Source organism: Pongo pygmaeus, chromosome 6 (assembly GCF_028885625.2).
Source record: "Pongo pygmaeus isolate AG05252 chromosome 6, NHGRI_mPonPyg2-v2.0_pri, whole genome shotgun sequence".
In the NCBI taxonomy this organism is placed as follows: domain Eukaryota; kingdom Metazoa; phylum Chordata; class Mammalia; order Primates; family Hominidae; genus Pongo; species Pongo pygmaeus.
Window position 1 is genome coordinate 10303706 of NC_072379.2, and position 14162 is coordinate 10317867.

A 14162-nucleotide genomic window follows, 5' to 3' on the forward strand; every position below is an offset into this window, starting at 1 on the left:
GTGTTTTTTGATAAAATGCAGGCTTCTCTGCCAACACTCTCATATCCTCTCCACACACATCATCCTAAATGGGGATGCACCCTTGTTGCTCCCAGTACCTGGAACAGGAACATTCTTCTCAGTGTTCTCCAGCCCTCTATGCCCTCTTATTGTTTTATTTTTTAGACAGGGTCTTGCTGTATCATCCAGGCTGGAGTGCAGTGGCACCATCATGGCTCACGGCAGCCTCGACCTCCCGGGCTCAAGCGATCCTCCTGCCTCAGCCTCCTGAGTATCTGGGACTACAAGTATGCGCTACCATGCACGGCTAGTTTTTGAATTTTTTATGGAGACTGGGTCTCACCATATTGCCCAGGCTGGTCTTGAACTCCTGGGCTCAAGCAATCCTCCCGCCTTCTTTAAACTCATCTCATTGATGCCTCCTCCAGGAAGCCTGTGCTGTTCTCTCAGCATGAGGCTTCTTACCTGATCCCCCACAGCCTCTCCTACAGTTCAGCAAAGGTTTATGGAATGAAAGCCCTCACTTGAGGCTTTGCAGGCACCTGCCTACCTGGGGTGTTAGCAAATCTGCAGACCCAGCCTGAGGCCATGCGTCTAGTTACCCTGGTCTCTGAATCACAGATGAGCTCTCATTACTTCCCACAAATAAACCCTGTGATCCTCCACCCTGTACTCAGAGAACCCACCCTCAGGTAGTTCCCTGTTTGTGACATACACCCACTTAGCCCTGAGGCTGGACTGACAGGCCGACCTGGCTGGTAGACTCCAGCCCAAGTCTGCCTGCTGCCTGCCAGGGTGGGGGCCTCGGAGGGAAAGGACAGGGCCGGGTGGGGAGGAAGGCGGGGCCTGAGGCTGTGCGAGGCGAGTCGGTGTGTCCCTGGCTGGGACGGAAGTTGCACCACTAGTACAATTAGTTTCAGTTTTGTTTCTTTTCCAGGCACCCAGCAACAGCGGCCTCCAGGCCCCAGGCCCCCTCGCCATCCTAGAGGCCAAGATCGGCTCTGGCTAGGTAAGGGGTGGGGGGCGGCACAGCTATAGGAAGGACCGAGCGGAGGGAGTAGGGGGAGGGGAGTGGAGAGAGAGCGCGGGAGGAGGAGGGAGGGAAGGAAACGGGGGGAGGTGAAGAGGCACCCGGAAGGCAGGAGAGGACAGGAGGGAAACTGCACTAGCCTCCCTCCTGCTCCGTGGCCACAGGTCCCCGCAAGAAAGACCCCGTGCCACTCTCTGAGGTCTCCTCCCAGCTCCAGAAAAGGGGACATTCCACCAAGTCTGCCCAACAAGTAGGTCTCAGCCACTGTGCCAGGAGCTCAGGACTCCCTCCCTCCAGAGGTTTCTGGAATGCATTCAGCAGGAAAAGCTAAAAGAACAGGACTCCAGGAGATAAGCCAAGGCCAAGTCTATCAGAGGGTGAGCCAGCAGCCAGCAGCGGGAAGGGGACCAGCCCTTCCCCTAGGCGTTTTTTCTGCCCGCTCCAGAATCGCTTTAGAAACTGTTCGATGTAGGAAGTGGGGCCTCCACCACCCGCGATGCTGCCCCAGGTCTAGCAGAAGACAGGTGTAAGGCCAGGCAGGTGCGGTGGCTCATGCCTGTAATCCTAATGCTTTCGGGAGGCCGAGATGGGAGGATTGCCTGAGGCCAGGAGTTGGAGACCAGCCTGGGCAACATAGCAAGACCCTATCTCTACAGAAAGTAATAATTTTTTAAAAATGGGCTGGGACCCTGGGCATGGTGGCTGACGCCTATAATCCCAGCACTTTGGGAGACCGAGAAGGGTGGATCACCTGAGGTCAGGAGTTCAAGACCAGCCTGGCCAATAGGGCAAAACTCCATTTCTACTAAACATACAAAAATTAGCCAGGCGTGATGGTGCGCACCTGTAATCACAGCTACTCAGGAGGCTGAGGCAGGAGAATCACTTGAACCTGGCAGGTGGAGGTTGCAGTGAGCCAAGATCGCACCACTGCACTCCAGCCTGGGCAACAGAGTGAGACTCTGTCTCAAGGAAAAAAAAAAAGGCTGGGCGTGGTGGCACATGCCTGTACTCCCAGCTACTCAAAAGACTTGAGTCTAGGAGTTTGAGGCTGCAGTGAACTATGATCGTGCCACTGCACTCCAGCCTGGGTGACAGAGGGTGACCCTATTGCTAAAAAGTAAAATAAAATAAAAAGAAGGCAGGTGTATGGGGCTTGGAGGATTAAAGCCCCCTAAACTACTGTAAGATCCTACCCCAACTGGCAGGACCTAGGCATCTCTGCCCACTGGGATCCCCGTCTGTGTCCTTACTGCCTGCTCCTCGCACCCTGGCACCCTATACAGCAGGACCCCAGTACCTGTGCATACAGGAGGGCTTGCACCACGTTTGCCACAAGGCCTGTGGACTGGGGACACTGAGGATTCGATTATTAGCTAAGGCCAGGGACTTCTGGTCTTGTCATTTCTCATAGGTCTGACCCAACAAGTAGCATTGACATTTTTACCTTTGCTGGATGTACACACGGAAGTGGAGGAGGAGGAGGAGAAGGAGGAGGGCAGCTCCTTAGCTCAAGAGCAAGTGGCCCAAGGCCTCAGAAGACTAGAAGGAAGTTCCTGGCCATTCAGGTGAGACCTCAGGTTCCTTCCCCGGCCATTTGGGTCAGCCCCTAGCCCTGGTGATCCCGTGGGGCTTGAGGAAGGGCGGTAGAAGCTAGAGGGTGAGCTGGTGAAGGTGCGTTCTCAACTCTGATCCTGACGCCTTTGCCTGCAGCATGGTTTCCCATGGGTCCTCGCCCTCCCTCCTAGAGGCCCTGAGCAGCGACTTCCTGGCCTGTAAAATCTGCCTGGAGCAGCTGCGGGCACCCAAGACACTGCCCTGCCTGCATACCTACTGCCAGGACTGCCTGGCCCAGCTGGCGGATGGCGGCCGCGTCCGCTGCCCCGAGTGCCGCGAGACAGTGCCTGTGCCGTCCGAGGGTGTGGCCGCCTTCAAGACCAACTTCTTCGTCAATGGGCTGCTGGACCTGGTGAAGGCCCGGGCCTGTGGAGACCTGCGTGCCGGGAAGCCAGCCTGTGCCTTGTGTCCCCTGGTGGGTGGCACCAGCGCCGGGGGGCCGGCCACGGCCCGGTGCCTGGATTGTGCCGACGACTTGTGCCAGGCCTGTGCCGACGGGCACCGCTGCACCCGCCAGACCCACACCCACCGCGTGGTGGACCTGGTGGGCTACAGGGCCGGGTGGTATGATGAGGAGGCCCGGGAGCGCCAAGCGGCCCAGTGTCCCCAGCACCCCGGGGAGGCACTGCGCTTCCTGTGCCAGCCCTGCTCGCAGTTGCTGTGCAGAGAGTGCCGCCTAGACCCCCACCTGGACCACCCCTGCCTGCCTCTGGCCGAGGCTGTGCGTGCCCGGAGGCCGGGCCTGGAGGGACTGCTGGCCGGTGTGGACAATAACCTGGTGGAGCTGGAGGCGGTGCGGAGGGTGGAGAAGGAGGCGCTAGCCCGGCTGCGGGAGCAGGCGGCCCGGGTGGGGACTCAGGTGGAGGAGGCGGCGGAGGGCGTCCTCCGGGCCCTGCTGGCCCAGAAGCAGGAGGTGTTGGGGCAGCTACGAGCCCACGTGGAGGCTGCCGAAGAAGCTGCTCGGGAGAGGCTGGCGGAACTCGAGGGCCGGGAGCAGGTGGCTAGGGCGGCAGCCGCCTTCGCCCGCCGGGTACTCAGCCTGGGGCGAGAGGCCGAGATCCTCTCTCTGGAAGGGGCGATCGCGCAGCGGCTCAGGCAGCTGCAGGGCTGCCCCTGGGCACCGGGCCCGGCCCCCTGCCTGCTCCCACAGCTGGAGCTCCATCCTGGGCTCCTGGACAAGAACTGCCACCTTCTTCGGCTGTCCTTTGAGGAGCAGCAGCCCCAGAAGGATGGTGGGAAAAACGGAGCTGGTACCCAGGGAGGTGAGGAGAGCCAGAGCCGGAGGGAGGATGAGCCGAAGACGGAGAGACAGGGTGGAGTCCAGCCCCAGGCCAGAGATGGAGCCCAGACCCCAAAAGAGGAAAAAGCCCAGACAACGCGAGAAGAGGGAGCCCAGACCTTGGAGGAGGACAGGGCCCAGACACCCCACGAGGATGGAGGACCCCAGCCCCACAGGGGTGGCAGACCCAACAAGAAGAAAAAGTTCAAAGGCAGGCTCAAGTCAATTTCCCGGGAGCCCAGCCCAGCCCTGGGGCCGAACCTGGACGGCTCTGGCCTCCTTCCCAGACCCATCTTTTCCTGTAGTTTCCCCACGCGGATGCCTGGAGACAAGCGGTCCCCCCGGATCACCGGGCTCTGTCCCTTCGGTCCCCGGGAGATCCTGGTGGCGGATGAGCAGAACCGGGCACTAAAACGCTTCTCCCTCAACGGCGACTACAAGGGCACCGTGCCGGTCCCTGAGGGCTGCTCCCCTTGCAGCGTGGCCGCCCTGCAGAGCGCTGTGGCCTTCTCCGCTGGCGCACGGCTCTATCTCATCAACCCCGACGGCGAGGTGCAGTGGCGCAGGGCCCTGAGCCTCTCCCAGGCCAGCCACGCGGTGGCGGCACTGCCAAGCGGAGACCGCGTGGCCGTCAGCGTGGCGGGCCACGTGGAGGTGTACAATATGGAAGGCAGCCTGGCCACCCGGTTCATTCCTGGGGGCAAGGCCAGCCGGGGCCTGCGGGCGTTGGTGTTTCTGACCACCAGCCCCCAGGGGCATTTCGTGGGGTCGGATTGGCAGCAGAATAGTGTGGTGATCTGTGATGGGCTGGGCCAGGTGGTTGGGGAGTACAAGGGGCCAGGCCTGCATGGCTGTCAGCCGGGTTCCCTGTCTGTGGATAAGAAGGGCTACATCTTTCTGACCCTTCGAGAAGTCAACAAGGTGGTGATCCTGGACCCGAAGGGGTCCCTCCTTGGAGACTTCCTGACAGCCTACCACGGCCTGGAAAAGCCCCGGGTTACCACCATGGTGGATGGCAGGTACCTGGTCGTGTCCCTCAGTAACGGGACCATCCACGTCTTTCGGGTCCGTTCTCCGGACAGTTAAAGGGGTTAGGACTAGGGTGGGAGGGAGGGGGGAGGGAAAGGGCAGGAAGGAGGCAGAGCTGTCCGTGGGAGGTGGCGGCCGAGGACATTTTCCTGAAGGGCAGGGGTTGGCAACTTTTCAACATGGAGTGCCAAACTGCTAAGCAGTCTTCTAGTGTGTGAGAATAGGGACCAAGGTGGTGGCGTGACCTTAACTCTCAGAAGCAGAGGAGGCAGGTGGGTGTCGGGGGATGCTGGGAGTTCACCTGCCTCTTGCTTTTTGCGGGTGGCTACCGCCACCACCGCCGCTGCTATATAGTTTAGGTTTCTGAGGTTTGTGAGCCTGTCCTGATTTGCATTCTTCAAAACCATTCCTGATAGAGTAGCCGAGGGAGAGTCTTGGGGCCAAGAAGGGCCCAGGGTGGGTCAGGCGTGTGCATTGTGGAACAGAGCTGAGACCCCGGCCCCCCTTGGACTAGCACAGGGTCCTACAGAGTCAGAGGAGGCCTGAGATTTCGAATGGGCAGTGAATGGCCTCTTGTGCCAGCCACAGGCAGGACACTCCTATGATCACGGCATCCCCCGACGGTAGTACAGGGTGGGCTTGCGGGAGGGTCTGCAAGTGCAGACGGCAGCTGGAGCCAAAGAGGTGTTAGGCTCAAAGGCTGCGAAGAGAATAGGCTACTGGAAAACCAAACCCAACAGAATTCATGTCCAAAAATCCACATTCTCCATCGCTTCTCAGCCTTTTGGCTAAGATTAAGTATTAAAAAAAAAAAAAACCAGGCTCTGCCAGGCGCAGTGGCTCATGCCTGTAATCCCAGCACTTTGGTAGTCTGTGGCAGGAGGATCGCTTGAGGCCAGGAGTTTGAGACCAGCCTGGGCAACATAGCGAGACCCCATCTCTACAAAAGATTAAAAATTAGCTGCGTGTAGTAGCATATGCCTTTCAACGTAGCTACTCAGGAGGCTGAGGTGGGAGGATCCCTTGAGCCCAGGAGTTTGAGGCTGCAGTGAGCTATGATCACACCACTGCATTCCAGACCCCGTCTCAAAAAAAAAAAACAAAACACAAAAACAACAGAAAAAGCAGGTTATCCATCACTTCTCAGCTAAGATCAAGTGTTATAAATAAATAAGTAAATAACAAGTTATGAGTATCAGAGCAGGGGAGCCCTCCACACAGCCACGGAGCCAGTCTGAGGGAAGAGGTACATAGGATAGAAAAATCTCTAGGCTCCAACGCTCCTGTTTCGTTGTCTTTCCATTTCGCAGGGTCTATGTGTTGCCTTCTCTTCGTTTTCCAGCAAAATTCCTTTTGAGATATGTTGGCCTTCACTCGGCTGAACTAGGGGGTGAAGGAAGTTGTCCTCTGTGGGCCACTATTGCTGGGGAAACAGCTAAACCCTGCAGGCCAAGTGGAACTTGGAGGTGCCAAGAAAACCTAGAAGGTGCAATGGGGCTGCGATGGATAGAGGTGTCAAACCAGAAGGGAGGAACCCGTCGGAGGTGGGCTGTGACCACCCGACCTTTTCATAAGCGGTGGCAGTGGTGGAATTGAGGGGGCAAGTAGGCTTGGAGAATGTCTTTAGCCAGGGGCTGTTGAGAGATGGCAGAAGAGGGTCTTAATGTGGGGACTGTGGACAGTGGGGCATTCGTGGGAACCAGAGGGATTTTGGACAAGTCCAGATGGAATGTGCAGGGCATAGGTAGAGGGAAAAGAAAATCCCTTTCTGGGAAAACCATTTCTTGTTTATTGAAACAATGTGGGACATCATCAAAGTCCGGGCGGACACATTCCGTTATCTAAAAATTACAAAGGTAGCACAGCGAAGAATAATGAAGATTATAAGAAAACCAAGTGCCAGGTACTGTGGCTCAAGCCTGTAATCCCAGCACTCTGGGAGGCTGGGGTGGGTGGATCACTCGAGGTCAGGAGTTCGAGACCAGCCTAGCCAACATGGAGAAACCCCATCTCTACTAAAAATACAAAAATTAGCTAGGCGTGGGAGCGGGCGTCTGTAATCCCAGCTACTTGGGAGGCTGAGGCAGGAGAATCATTTGAACCCAGGAGGCGGAGGTTGCAGTGAGCCAAGATTGCACCATTGTACTCCAGCCTGGGTAACAAGAATGAAACTCCGTCTCAAAACAAAAAAAAAAAAAAAAAGGAAGAAAGAAAGAAAACCAAGAAGATGGGAAAACCATGTAGAATTGATTTGATGAGGAAAACCTTGGTCTCTAATACATGCAGTGACTAGAACAGTTAGAACAGTATTTGGTCAAAGAACCACATAAGCTCTGCACCCTGGAGGAAATGTATGCAGGCAAGGACTAGTAAAATGAAAAAAATAATAATTTTTTTTAAACAAAGAAAGGCCGGATGCGGTGGCTCACGCCTGTAATCCCAGCACTTTGGGAGGCTGAGGTGGGTTGATCACCTGAGGTCAGGAGTTCGAGACCAGCCTGGCCACTATGGTGAAACGCCGTCTCTACTAAAAATACAAAAATTAGCCGGGCATGGTGGCGCATGCCTGTAATCCCAGCTACTGGGGAGGCTGAGGCAGGAGAATCGCTTGAACCCAGGAGGCAGAGGTTGCAGTGAGCCGAGTTCACACCATTGCACTCCAGCCTGGGTGTCACAGTGAGACTCCCTCTCAAAAAATAAATAAATAATTAATTAAATCCACTTGCATTGGTCAAAAATAAATGTTAAATAAGTGGGTGAGAAATCTTGTGGAGAAATAGACTCCTGGCACTATAAAAATGATGCTTCCTGGAGGATACTTTGGCAAGACTTTGCAAGAATGACAAAAATGATTATAAGAATCAGTTGTCTCACTTTGGGGAATACATTCCGGGAAAATAATGTAAGAGAAAAAATATTTGCATACAGACATTTGAGGCTGCTCTGTATATTACAGTCAAGAACTGGAAACTGTTCAGCTGCAGGGTGACAGCTAACTAGATTGTGGTTTGTTAGGGGAATGAGCCTTTCTTTGTGTATGACAACTATGAAAACTATTGAGAAGAGATAGTTATGTGATACAGTCATAATCCTCAAAAATGGAGAATCAGGAATTATGATCAAATAGTGGTAGTAACAAGGGAAACATCTGTCTAAATAATTACTGAGTAGAAATAGGTTTGGAATTTGTAAATAGTCATTAATTTGGGAGATTGGGTTTTTTTATTTTGTTTTTTGTTTGTTTTTCATTATTTTGTGCTATTATTCATACGTGTACATTTCTACTTCCGTTTTTATTATCCATTACATAACATACATGCTTGATTATTTGCTTCAAGGAAATACATCTTTATAAGTAATACTCAATAACTACTGGGTTTGAGAATGAAGGTGTCAGAACGAATGAGATTGCCCTACGAGAGAAGAGGCAGGAGCCAAGGAGGAGGATCCCAGCTGGCCGGGGCTCAGCCAGGAGGCAGGGCCATTGGGGCAGGGTGGCAGACCAAGGAACCCCTCTGGGAAGGTTTGCAAAGGTCGGGGTCCCCCCGCCAGGTGATCGAATTATCGTGGATTGTCTGGAAGGCGGGGGAAGTTTTGTTGAGTTCACCAAATAACTCAGACCAACTGAAAACCAAGTGGAGTTTCTACGGGACCAACTAGAATAGGGATCAGCTACATGGGGGCGGGGGGAGGGGGGCAGGGAACGGTGTCTGTCTTCATTGCAGCTCTGTCTGCAGAGCCAGCACTGTGATAGCTCATAGTAGGTGCTCAGTGCCTGTCTGTGAAGTGAATTAATATCTAGACAGGGATGAGACAATGGTATGACTCTCCAAAGCTTTCCCACCTCCAAAACCTCGGCTTGTGGGGAATCTCCAGTAGGGGGCACTGTGGACACGGTTCAGCATCTGCCTCCCAAGGCTGGGCTCCGCGTCAAAAAAAAAAAAAAAAAAAAGAGACTGAGCCAGGTGCAGTGGTCACTCCTATTATCTCAGCACTTTGCATGGCCAAGGGGGGAGGATGGCTTGAGGCCAGGAGTTCAAGACTAGACTGGGCAACATAGCAAGACCCCATCTCTACAAAAAATTTTAAAAATTAGCCAGAGGTGGTGGCATGCACCCATAGTCCCAGCTGCTCGGGAGGCTGAGGCAAAAGATAGCTGAGCCCAGGAGTTCAAGGCTGCAGTGAGCTCTGATTGTGCCACTGCACTCCAGCCTGAGTGACAGAGCAAAACCTGGTTTCCTAAGGGGGGGAAAAAAGAGGGAGAGATGAGATCGGGGTGTCCTGCTTCTGTGCATGTGGAGGGGGTAACTGGGAACCGTGTACTGTAGGGGATCGCACACCTTGGGGTGGAAACAGCAGCTCTCCGGAGTTGCATGGGAGCCATGGGCAGCAGTCCTGGCTGGTGAAATGATTCTAGCCACGTGGCCCACCCAGGGGGCAAAACAAGAGTAGAGACCTTCAGAAATGAAATGTCACCTGGCTGCAAGAAGATAGTCCCACAGGCGCCCTAGAGATGGGGACACCAAGTGGCTTCTCGGGAAGCTGTAAGAATCTACAAGGCATTGTAAGATGGAGGGAAATATTAAGTTTTCTTCGTAAAGAGGTGAGGGGGGCGAGAGCAGCAGAGGACACTGGAAAAATGAGAAACATGGATGGGAAGTGTTGCATTGAGCATAATTTGGAGGTAAAATCTCCAACACCGTAACTGAGTGGCCTGGGGACCTGATAGAAAGCCCTGCTCAGGACTAAGGCAGAGTTCCCAGTTATATCGCAGATACAAAGAGACCAGGAATACGCTTGTAATCCCAGCACTTAGGGAGGCTGAGGCAGGTGGATGACCTGAGGTCAGGAGTTCGATACCAGCCTAGGCAACATGGTGAAACCCCCATCTCTACTAAAAATACAAAAATTAGCCAGGCGTGGTGGCACATGCCTGTAATCCCAGCTACTCAGGAGGCTGAGGTGGGAGAATCGCTTGAGCCCGGGAGGCAGAGGTTGCAGTGAGCTGAGATCGTACCACTGCACTCCAGCCTGGGCAACAGAGTGAGACCCTGTCTCAAAAAGAAAAAAAAAAGAGAGAGAAATCAGGAACATCATGAAAGATACAGCAAAATGTTTCACCCCAGCCCACTGCACCACACCTGGGATTGTGACAATTAACTTGATAGATTGTTCCTTTTCCTGTTTGGAACTGACTAGGTTGTGCATGGATGGGCCAGTGAAAAGAAAATCCTGTCTGGGTAGGGAAGAGGGAAGTAGAAAACTTCTTTTGTATTCTTAGCGTCAAGAAATGGGAAAAGAATGAGGGAGCAGAGACCTGGGTTGAGTGCTGGCTCTGCACTAAACAGCTGTGTGATCTTGGTCTAGTGCCTTAACCTCTCTGAGCCTCAGTTTGTACATCAGTAACATTGGGATAATGACATCCACATGTCCACTTCACAGAGCTGCTGTGAGGACTGGATGAGAAATGTAGAGAACTACTTCGGACACCATAAAGCTCAAATCCGAGGTATCGGTTAGGAAAAGGTTCAACTGACTTGTACCCACCTGATACCCCTCCATCAGCATAAGCGTGTACGAGAATGTTACGTACATGTGTTGTGAGTGAAAGCTCTGGAACACCCGAGTAGAGCTTCTTGCAAATCAGCTTCTCCTTTAGAGGAGACCATTTTGTTTTGCTTTCCAGCAGTTACTTGAAGAAGCCTTATCTGAAGCCACAACAGTGACTTCAGGAATAGAAGGGACCAATGGCCAGCTTGCTGAAATGTAATGCCATTCCTAAAAGCCAGCTAAGAATCAGACCATATTAGTTAAGGACCCATAACTGTAGATATTTAGAAAAAGGAAAAATGGCAAGAGCAGCCCAATCTTTTGAGAGTAGAGAAAATATCATTTGGAAAGGGAGTATCTCTCCTTCTATTACAGCCTTATTATTACGATATCTGTAAAGCAATGCCATATTCTAGATCTGCAGAAATAAAATTCTAAGGGGCGAAAGTCCAAGGCAGAAGTCAAAAGTTTTGCAAGGAAATTGATGAGGTTGGTGACCTGAGCTGGGCAGGGTTGGACGGGCGAGTGCCGAGATCAAGGTCTCTGATTGTCTCTCCTTGAAAGGTAAGCAGAGAACTAGGGCTATCCCATAAATTAAGTGGGAGATTGGAAAGGGGTGCAGACTTCTGTATTGGGGAGAAGGTCTTGGATGAGCTGGGGCAGAGAACTGCCAGAGAGAATAACCAGGAAGACGTTGTTCGCAGGAGAAAGACCAAGCTCAGATGCAGACTTGGGAACGTAGGTAACTTGACCGAAGGTAGCAAAATTAGACTACCCAACTGGATTGTGAATGCAGTTTATGAAATTGATCAGGACAGGAGCAAAAACAGATTTTGTAGAAACTGCAGATGCCTGTGATTGGAGCAGTGTACAAAGTACAGCAACATCAGACAAGATCTCACCTGAGGTGCTGGGTGAGAAATCTTAGGGACCAGATAGAAGAGGGCCTCTGTATAAAGAGATTAGGAAGGAGGTTTGGGAAGGTTTGGGAGGGCAGCCTGACTTGTCTCCAGAGAAGTTGGAACTGGTTGGCTTAGCGACCAAGAGACACTGGGTTGAAGACGAGGAATCAGGGTGTCGGTGCCTAGTGACTGAGCGCCAGCCCAGCCCATTTCTCTACGTTGCCATGGGGTAAACCCAGTGTGCTATAAACTCTTCAATTCCTTTGGTTATGGATTTTGTATCTTTCCTGTGTTTCTTAATAAAGTTCTTTTGAAAAATGGGAACCTTTCTCAGATGGGAATTTTGTGTCTTCCCTCTATTTCTTAATAAAGTTCTTTTGAAAAATTGGGACCTTTTCTCAGAAGGGTTTATGGATATGGAGATTTTTTTTTTTTTTTTTTTTTTTTTTGAGACGGAGTTTCACTCTTGTCGTCCAGGCTGGAGTGCAGTGGCACGATCTCAGCTCACTACAACCTCCACCTCCCAGGCTCAAGTGATTCTCCTGCCTCAGCCTCTTGAGTAGCTGGGATTATAGGCATAAGCCAACATGCCCGGCTAATTTTTGTATTTTTGGTAGAGACGGGGTTTCACCATGTTGACCAGGCTGGTCTCAAACTCCTGACCTCAAGTGATCCGCCCACCTCAGCCTCCCAAAGTGCTGGGATTACAGGCGTGAACCACCGCGCCCGGCTGGATACAGGGAACCTTTAACAACCAGGCCCAGATAGTGAACGAAATCAGGTCATCAAAGCCACCCAATGGTAGGTAGCTCCCAGGGTGGCCACACAGTTTCCTTGGGGACATTGCAGAAGCATGCACCTTCCAGGCCAACCCTGGGTGGGAACCAGCAGGGGATCTGGCCCATGCTGGCCCGTGCAGGGCTCCACCTGGGCACACGCAGGTGTGATGTGCAGGAAGTGCATGAGGGACCCAGGTCATGGTGGCTGTGCCCACCACATGGGGCTTTGCCTGTTTTGGGGTTTGCGGGAGCCAAACAAGCATCTGTGGGTACCTTCCCTTTTCTATTTTTTTTATTTATTTTTTTGAGACGGAGTCTCTCTCTGTCATCCAGGCTGGAGTGCAGTGGCATAATCTCGGTTCACTGCAACCTCCGCCTCCTGTGTTCAAGCGATTCTCCTGCCTCAGCCTCCCGAGTAGCTGAGATTACAGGCACCCAGCACCATCCCCTGCTAATTTTTGTATTTTTAGTAGAGACGAGGTTTCACCATATTAGCCAGGCTGGTCTCCAACTCCTAACCTTGTGATCTGTCCGCCTTGTCCTCCCAAAGTGCTGGGATTACAGGCGTGAGCCACCACACTTGGCCCCCTTTTTTTATTTTTTATTTTGTTTTTTGAGACAGGGTCTCACTTCGTCGCCCAGGCTGGAGGGCAGTGGTGCGATCTCGGCTCACTGCAGACTCAACCTCCAGGTCTCAAATGATTTTCCTGTCTCAGTCCCTCAAGTAGCTGACATTACAGGCACTCACCACTATACCTGGCTAATTTTTGTATTTTTTTTTTTTGTAGAGATGGCATTTTGCCATGTTGGTCAGGCTGCTCTCAAACTCCTGGGCTCAAGGGATCCATCCACCTCAGCCTCCCAAAGCGCTGGGATTACAGGCGTGAGCCACCGCATCCGGCTGCATCTGTGGGTACTTTCCAGCATGTGGCATTTGGGGTCCTCCCTGCAGGGGCAGGGGTTCTAGGAACATCTGCCTACTGGCCAAACCCACTCCCCTAACCTGGTATCCAAGAGCCCCCCAAAAAGCCTCCTTCCTCTCCCCTCCAAGTTTTCCCAAAGAGGAAGAGGAATGATCTCAGCCTCTGGCCTCCCCATCAAATACAGGAGATCCGATAGCAGTGGCTGAGATCTTGCCTTCGCCTGCTCCCGATCCATTGACTCCCGGAAGCCTTCACATTCTGTTACAGATGAGAAAACCAACCGAGGCTTGGCAAGGCTTGCTCAGAATAAGTCGATTTCAATTTAGACTGAGAATTGTCTGACTCCAAAGCTGCCCTTCCTAGCATCCAATGCCCAGTTCTCTGCCTTCTCAAGCAGCTCAAATCCTGGCCGAGTCACTTGAGCCTATCTGTATCTCTCTTTCCTCATTTATAAGATGAGTGAGTGGATGAAATAAGATCTGAGATGCTAAGCCGTGCACAGTGGCTCACGCCTGTAATCCCAGCACTTTGGGAGGCCACGGTGGGCAGATCACCTGAGATTGGGAGCTCAAGACCAGCCTGACCAACATGGTGAAACCCCGTCTCTACTAAAAATACAAAATTAGCCAGGTGTGGTGTTGCATGCCTGTAATTCCACCTACTCGGGAGGCTGAGGCAGGAAAATTGCTTGAACCCAGGAGGCGGAGGTTGCAGTCAGCCAAGATGGCACCATTGTACTCCAGCCTGGGTAACAACAGTGAAACTCTGTCTCAAAAAAAAAAAAAAAAGATCTGAGATGCTGCCCTGTGCTAATAAACCAGGCCCCGGTCCCTATTAGGAGAGGTCTGGAATTTTGACCTAAGGAGGGTGCTCAGAGACACACCATGCACCCTGGTGGCATCCTGTTGAAGGCCCCCAAGACAGAGATGGAGAGAGAGACACAATGACAAGCGGGGAGGGAATGCTTTGAATGGCTTGGCGGGGGAGAGGGCCCTCGGCTGCCGGTGACAGCCTGAATAAGAATTCTGCAATTCATCTTCTGATGACTCAGCC

At 52.7% G+C, this 14162-nt stretch overlaps 1 protein-coding gene across 1 annotated transcript; it reads left to right on the top strand.

Annotated features, from left to right (window-relative positions):
- Positions 1 to 854: 854 nt before the first annotated feature.
- Positions 855 to 11748, top strand: TRIM56 (tripartite motif containing 56). Its single transcript, XM_054496434.2, has 3 exons — positions 855 to 1009; positions 2445 to 2598; positions 2744 to 11748. Exon 3 carries the CDS (start codon positions 2745 to 2747, stop codon positions 5010 to 5012), a length of 2268 nt encoding a protein of 755 aa, XP_054352409.1. The 5' UTR covers positions 855 to 1009; positions 2445 to 2598; position 2744; the 3' UTR covers positions 5013 to 11748.
- The last annotated feature ends 2414 nt before the right edge of the window (positions 11749 to 14162 follow it).